The 8,029-nt window shown below is 32.6% G+C and overlaps 1 protein-coding gene across 1 annotated transcript in view; it reads left to right on the top strand.

Annotated features, from left to right (window-relative positions):
• The window catches only part of LOC111698166 (protein bicaudal C homolog 1-A), a gene marked incomplete at its 5' end in the record, with an annotated part of 28,655 nt that extends 20,959 nt beyond the window's left edge, over positions 1-7,696 (top strand). Inside the window, 8 exons of the mRNA XM_023468424.1 lie at positions 1,555-1,672; positions 2,172-2,275; positions 2,831-2,900; positions 3,095-3,189; positions 5,131-5,215; positions 5,617-5,658; positions 6,095-6,200; positions 6,710-7,696. Coding sequence (XP_023324192.1) covers positions 1,555-1,672; positions 2,172-2,275; positions 2,831-2,900; positions 3,095-3,189; positions 5,131-5,215; positions 5,617-5,658; positions 6,095-6,200; positions 6,710-6,774 — 685 coding nt within the window. The remainder of the gene's footprint in view (positions 1-1,554; positions 1,673-2,171; positions 2,276-2,830; positions 2,901-3,094; positions 3,190-5,130; positions 5,216-5,616; positions 5,659-6,094; positions 6,201-6,709) is intronic.
• Between the last annotated feature and the right edge of the window lie 333 nt (positions 7,697-8,029).

Here is an 8,029-nt window from a genome sequence, read left to right on the forward strand (position 1 = left end):
TGATTGATGGAGCACAGTACTTTATAAGTGTAACTAGGAAAAGAAGAAGATTCGCCATTTAATGTACATTTGTGTTAACGGTTCAGAGTGACAGGTTTGACATATTGTCTAAAGGGTAGAATTCCCAGTTAACCAGTCATCTGGGGAGCTCACATGTCTGCTCGGGTTGACCGACTAAGCTAGGAACCCTGCCAATACAGCTGTTACAACAAATTCAGTGTTTGACCTTCTAATGACCTATAACGACCCAAAATGACCTCCAAATGCATAAAGTCATATTTAAAACCTATTCAATTTTTAGGTCATTAGAGGTCATTAAAAATAAGACACTATTCGTTGCTGCTACTGTAGTACCTGGTCTCTGAGCTTTCGTTTGATATTTTTAAAGCCATAGTTATATCATTTTTAATTTTATAGGTTGTTAAAGGCAGGGGTCAATATAATTCCCAAAAAAGCTGATTTTCTCGATCCCAAAATAATTTTTTGCCCCCAATTTTGAAAAAAAATGCCCCCATAAAAATGCCCCCAATTTTAAAAAAAAAATGCCAGGTCATTAGAAGATCAAACACTGAATTAGTAACTGCTACGGTATTGCCCGGGTTCCTAGCTTTCATTAGAAATTCATAAAGTCATAAAATTTTCAAGTTTAAGGTCATTAGAGGTCATTAGAGGTCATTATAGGTCGTTAAAGGTCATTAGAAGGTCAATCACTGAATTCGTTGCTGCTACTGTATTGCCCGGGTTCCAAGCTTTCGTTTGAAATTCATAAAGTCATAGTTGAAACATTTTCTATTTGTCAAGGTCATTGGAGGTCATTAGAGGTCGTAAGTGTACAATTTTGTTTTTGTTTAAAGAAAATAGATCACTAATCAGGCGTGCAGCCAAAAAATCCAAAATCTGAACCAAAAATGAAAGCAGGACCCCCCACCCTCCTCACCAAACAGTACATCTTCACCATCCCCTTTTATTTAACCAAATTTCATCATTAGAAGCGAGGTGTATGGATGTGAATCCTTTTTAAAACGTTTTTCATAACGATCATTTCATTTTTTCTTCCACGGGCAACGCCGGGCACTTCAGCTAGTTAAATATAAATATATACAGATGAAAAACTTGTCATTTTTTAACAATCATTTCATTTGAATTAATTTCTTGTAATATAGGAGATGATTTTTCCAGATCATTAATCATAAGTGATTTTTCTAGTTCAAATAATCAAAAGTTCGAACGGCGATAGTTCATAAACAAAAAACATAACTGTCGAGCTGAAGAATTGGATACCATATATCCCGATCGTCAAATCTCAAAATTCTCTGTGGATATTTCAGATTTTCTTTCCAATCCTCTTTTTTAGATATAACTGCTGGGTTCCGATCAATGAGAACTCCTCACTGATATTGTGTCAAATTTTCCAGCCTCTGATTTGCAGTTCGGTCACTCTGATTGGTTTAATTTTTGATACATTATCAAAATCAAGGTTATATCTGCAGATTAATATTGGTCTCGATATCTACAGTTCTAAAGTTTTCTGTTGAGGATTTATAATTTATTCAGGATGGGTCCTTCGTCAAGTGATCTAGGAAGCAGTATGCACTCCTCTCCTATCCATTCACCAAGGAACTCTAGTCCTGTCAATCCAGGAGGAAATCTGACCAACAATCTTCATAAAATGGTAAATTTTACTTGATCTGTTTTTGTACAGGTGAGTAAAAAATGTAAGCTTGTTACATGCATTTTTTAAAGTCATAAGGTTAAAAATTGATAAAATTTACTACAAATTTGCAATCAACATTTTTGCGGATTTTAAATTTATGATGAATTTTTCTGAAATTATTTATTTTTAATTTCATTTTTTCAAATTTCATTTTATTTCGCGGAATTATTTTAGAACTTAATGACAGTTAATTTTTTATGTCTAAAATCTAAAGAAAAAAAATAAATTAGAAAAATAGTTCCCAAACCATCGATAAATCCTGTACTACGTGTAGTCGACGAACAATCTACAGAAAAATTGGAATTGTTTCTTTTTGTTCCCTTCCCTTTTGTTACATTCTTTTTAAATTGGAATTAAGAAAATTTGACTTTTAATTCCTGAAACAAATTCGTTTTACTTATATAAAGAAATCCAATCTTACTAATATTTGTAAATGTTTAAATAAACTTGTGTTCAGGAGCTGACCTCCTCCTCTAGCTCTGGTATTGTCACTGACCACAATGTGTCTGACCTCTCAGCTATCATGGCAGATTTCCCAGATCTCTCCTGCACAGATAGGAGGTGAGATCTAACTAAATTATTTCTTGTTAAATATTTATTTAAAGGATTGTGACACTTTGTTAAAGAGACACATACTGGTAACCTTAAGTCCGAGCAAAAACGTTAAATTCACATTTTTTAATCTACAAATTTTTAATAAGTAACTTGCAGTTTTGATTTAAAGGGAGTGTTTGTCTAGACAGGTTAGTTGAGCTGAGAATGCAGTTTTTTAGAAATTATTTGCACGGTGTATAATCAGAAAGTGAAAATTTCTAAAATATTTCTCTACAAAACTGCGTTCTCAGCTCAACTACCATGTCAAGTCAGACACTCCCAAGATGTAAAACCGGCTAGGTCTTGTTGCAATGTTCTTCAAAACCAGATTTAAAGGTTACTATGCTACTTCTAGTATACAGGATCTCTTGAAATTACGCCTTCATCCCTTTAAATTTAGTTGTCAAGTTCACAAAATGTACATATCAATAGTTGGCTGATCTCTTCTATAGTCTCAAACCTCCAATGTGTATAAAAAGTAAGTAATTAAAATGTGTTTTATCAACCTTATTTTGTTTACAGGGCTCCTGGGTGTGAGAAGAAGGTTGCAGAGATTGCTGATTACGAGCATGCCAGGATTATTGCTCATCAGGTCGATTCTCATGTATATATATTTATGTATTTGTATCATTGTATGTCTGTCGTTTGAATCCAATAAACGGCTAAACCGATCAGACCCTAATTTTTCATGGCAATTCGTATGACCTTAAGAACGCTAACAAAGTCAATTGAACCAAGAACAATTTTGTCGGAAAAAAATTCGACATTTATGATTTTTCTGTATAGGCTATACAACAGAAGCCGGGTGGAGAGGAGAGAAAACCCAATCCTAGCTGGGCTGGATTCGGATTTTCCGCCAGTTTTCCTGATGCTGTTTTACGGTAAGGAATCTAAACTTTTTTTCTGAATATAGAAGACTTGCATCTTAAACTCATAGTAGCCATAAGGCATCCTTTAATGCCTAGAACATATTCTACGTTTGGATAATTTTTACTCATTCACGCAGAATTCATTGAGATGATTCGGAAAGTAAAGGTTTATGAAAGAAATTAGATCTCATTCTTCAGTGGACCGTGGAACAGGAAGACGACTTTTAGACAATTTAAGTTTTTGACTTTGATGTTAAAGGGAGTAACCGGCAAGACCGGCAATGTATGGTAGTTAAACTGAGAGTTTAGTTTTGTGGAGATAATTTATTAGGATTTATTGGAGACATTAAGACATATAAAACGTTTAATTTTTAATGATGTACAATTACTGAGTTTGAGCCCAAAGTCGACGTTCCAAATCATCCATTTGGGTGGTTACGTTTCGAGATTCTATTTTTTTTAAATTATTAAATAACGACGACAAAAAATGTAAAAATGTACAGTAAACTAATTAAGATGTTTTGGGGAAAAAAATTGAATTGAATTTTCTCAATAAATCAATGTTAGAATCAATTATTTCTTTTTCATAATTATTTTGAATTTTTTATTCTTTATGAATTTTTTCGCAGATTTATTCAATTTCTTCAAATGTCGTCTTTTCAATAAAAATTCCAGGAAATCTACAAAAAAATATTTGTGAACAATTAGACATTACGGACACCAGTAACTGAAAAAGATTACTTATTTTTGATAACAGTTCTTTTTTTCTGAACCTTTTCCTAAACAACTTATAATTTAAGTATACTGAAGAATATTTACTATAGTTTTCGTCGTCTTTATTCAGATTCTCGAAATAATTACTCAAAAATGAACAATCTTTGAGGATTTAAAGATTTTATTTGCGTGAAATTGATCGAATTTACAATTTATTTGATTCGATCCTCTGTAAAAACTCTGAAAAGTAATTTTTAGTACTTATCCCCAAACTTTATATGTTACTTCCCACTCCTGTATGCCGAGTCCATTAGCGCCTGGTCCAATCAGGGTTCAGTCATGTGTTTGTTGTCTATTCTGAACCAATAGAAATACAGGGTGGCCAAAATGTACGGATTGTACGGATTTTTTATTTTGTAACCCTAAAATTGTACGGAATGTACGGATTGTACGGATTTTTTTTCAAATTGTACGGATTGTACGGATTTTTATCCTGGAAATACACCATTTTTTTTAATTTTCACTCATTTCAGCAAATTTTTCATGAAAATTTCAAAAAAAATTCTCGTCAAAATGAAGTTAGTTTAACTTATTTTCTGCATTCTAAATAATATTAGATTGATCAATGTTTCAATTGAGAATAAAAATTCATTAATAATTTTCGAGATATGTCCCAGAAGTGTTTATTTAAGAATATGTTCCAGAAGTGTTCATTTGAGAATATGTTTATCTATCTGTCTAGCTATCTGTCTAGCTATCTGTCTAGCTATCAGTCTATCCATCTGTATATCTATTTGCATGTCAGTTTATCTATCTTTTTATCTATCTGTTTATATATCCTATCTGTTTCTCTGTTTATCTATATGTGTATGTGTCTATCTGTTTCTCTGTTATTTTTCTGTCTGTCTGTCTACTGTCTATCTATCTATCTGTCTCTTTATCTAATCTGAGAACATTCTCTCAGGTTTCTTCCGTTTATCTGTAAATATTTTCATTTTTAGTTAAATCTACACTTCACTCTTTCTAATTATAACTTAATCGTTTGTTTGTTAAATGGCCTAATTCACACCGATCTAAACAGTTTTAAAAATTAGAATCAACGCTCTTTAGTTCTCTAGTTCTCTGGTTCTCTGGTTCTCTGGTTCTCTGGTTCTCTGGTTCNCCGAGTACGGTGATCCCACAAAATGCTCATAATAAATTATTAAAACTCCGAGAATTTAAGCAATCTCTGTATTTTAGGGAGCGTCGACAGACTGAAAATAGGCTGAGACAGCGACCTGATGTGTCTCACATGGAATGGATTCATAACATGGCCCAAATTAAGGTTTGTGACATCATTTTTTTTATCCCATTCTGAGCAACATTATTAACCTTGTTCATCCCTACATTTTTTTACGGAGAACAGTGTTAATATATTTGTGTTCGCCCACGGGAGAGAAAATGATGCTTTGCATATTTTCATGAGAAAAATTCGCTCATTTACAAGAAGAGCAAAGCTAAATTTCAAAGTTTTAACAAAAATATAACTTTTTATTATTTATACATATTAATACTATCAACAATATTATTAATATTATCTCGAAACCACTTGGCAGTTCTCCCTGGTAAATCCTCGCTAATAGTTAATAAATAGTTATTTCATGTCTGATTGTTAATTGTTTCCAAATCTAGTATTTAGTTTTTGATAGGTTTTCATGTTTCATTTAATTTTCAAAAACTGTTCAGGAGGGTGAGGACATTGATCTCGAGCAGCTTCTTCTGTCACAGGTATAGTTCAGATACATTTCTTCTGTCACAGGTATAGTTCAGATACATTTCTTCTGTCACANTCCAGTTTTCTCCAAATTCTTTACCTGATGATATAACCCGGATTAGTTCTCCATTTATATATTTAGCGGTGATTTCCTCGAAAATAGCGTTCAGTTCTAAATCTAACTGCTTCAAGTCGCTTTTCTGCTCAAAACTTATCCCGAACTTGGTAACCGATATAAAAGCATATATCAGCTCTATAAAATTAATCATGTTTTCTGAAATTTAATTACTTTACTTCACAGGTATAGTTCAGATAGATTACAAATATTTGATAGTAAATTGTTATAAAAGCCGGACATTGGATTATTTGACATGGGCTGCGGGTACACTTGACTACAAATATTGTTAAGAGCGTTCGGACAATTTTTATCGTGTTAATATTTTTGTGCAGGGCTTGTCGAAGTATTCTGATGTATTTCTACGGCATGAGATTGATCTGAAAATGTTCTCTTATCTGACCGAGGATGAACTGAAGGAAATTGGGATTAACGCCTTCGGTAAGCTTTATGAAAGGGACAAATTCTAGTTTTGGAGAATTTTTTTTTCAAGTCTTAAGGGGAAAAATTTGGGGATTACTTAGTTCGCCGATTCGGTTTATCTTCTGGTCGAAAATGGATAGTGTCTATTCCCCCCTCCCCTTTCACTTGCATTTATATAATTTATAAATTCTGGATTAGATTTTTTTTTGAATTCTTAGATAAATTTTATGTAATGTAAATATTTGTTATTCTCGTATCTTCCAGTAATACGACCTATAAAGCTTCATAAGAGGGAACAAACAAACTAGAATAAGATTTTACTGTTTACAATCTAAAATGGAAAGGGTGCACTGTGTATATTTCCGCCCCTTGGGCCTCTACACCCCCCCCCCCCTCCCTTCTTTACACTAATCCTGTGAAAAAAGTGCATTTTCTTATATTATAGACTAGGTTGACATTTATTAAGTTTCTGGATGAAAATAATATCTATCAGATTTTTCAACTAGTTAACCCCTGTTTATGTTTAGGGCCCAGAAAGAAGTTGCTAATGCTCGGTGAGAAAATCCGCGGTAAAACTCTGACCGGAAACTAAGATTGCGGATTTTTTAAAAGTTGTTCTGTCAGGAAATTTAAGGACAGATTTTGTAACGTTGGTGGTGGGTATCTAGTCCAGCTAGACTATTATTTGTGAATAGTATGTATCTATATGTAACACGCATAATACTCATAACAATTAAAAATGCGTAATGAACCCTATGTCTGTACAGTTATTAGTCGTGCAATCATTGGCTTTCATATTTAAAATGTACCCTCCTGTTTCATTCAATCAGACTTTTAATGAAACTTATCCGAACCTTAGTCTTATTCATCCAACATTACATATCTGAACAAAAATTAATTTTAAAAACTCAGTGAACCTTGTTCTCCCGAAAATGACCATTCCAGAACTTGGCATTGAAATAATATAAAATGTTAAGATGGGTAAAATGAAAAATGTTTTTTTGTTCAGTTATATCGTGAAGATAATTGTATTACTATTTTCCATTTACTTTCTTTTTGACCAAAAAAAATCAACAACACCCAAATGAAAAGTTTTTGACACATCAAGACTTATGAAATCTATTTTGACCATGGAACAACAAAAAGACTAAAAAGCATATTCAGGCAGTCTTTCACCATCTTCTGTCTTAGTTATATTTTTATATGATAATTAATCCTTTCGCCATGATATTCAATATTTGATGTACGTTGCGTTTAAACGCTATTTTACCAATTTGTTAATTATCTCGTCAAGGAATGTTTTATTTTCTCAACAATTTGATTTAAATCCCCTTCATTCTAATCTAGTAAATTATTTCATTTTAAAATTTGAATTGTCGAGGAAATTTAACATTTCTAGAACGAATGCTGATATGGCTACAGACGGTTTCGTCTTCGTTCAATATTGTAATTTCTACTTTTTTTATGTTGTAATTTTCTACTTTTTTTACATCAATAAATTTGATGTTTTCAGATATGTTTATTTTGTAGAAGAACGCCCCCGAATTAGAAATGGCTGTCGGTGAACCGGATATTTCATTTGAAGTGAATGGTCGTGAAAACAGTAAGGGGTAGAAGGCATTGGTTGAACCTGAGTTGTTCTCTGTTAACAACAAGAGCAACGAATTCTTTTAGTGTGGATTGCGAAATCAATTTGTTATCTTTCGTGCAATAAATATTTGCTTATTTGCACATTTTTTGGAGATTTTAAAAGTAGAGCCCAAGGGCTTACCAAAAATATATAAAATATTGATATGTATCACCAGAAGGATGGATAAGGATTGATAAATGATACATAAGCTTGAGAC

The sequence above is a fragment of the Eurytemora carolleeae genome, unplaced genomic scaffold (assembly GCF_000591075.1).
Source record: "Eurytemora carolleeae unplaced genomic scaffold, Eaff_2.0 scaffold21, whole genome shotgun sequence".
NCBI classification, from domain to species: Eukaryota; Metazoa; Arthropoda; class Copepoda; order Calanoida; family Temoridae; genus Eurytemora; species Eurytemora carolleeae.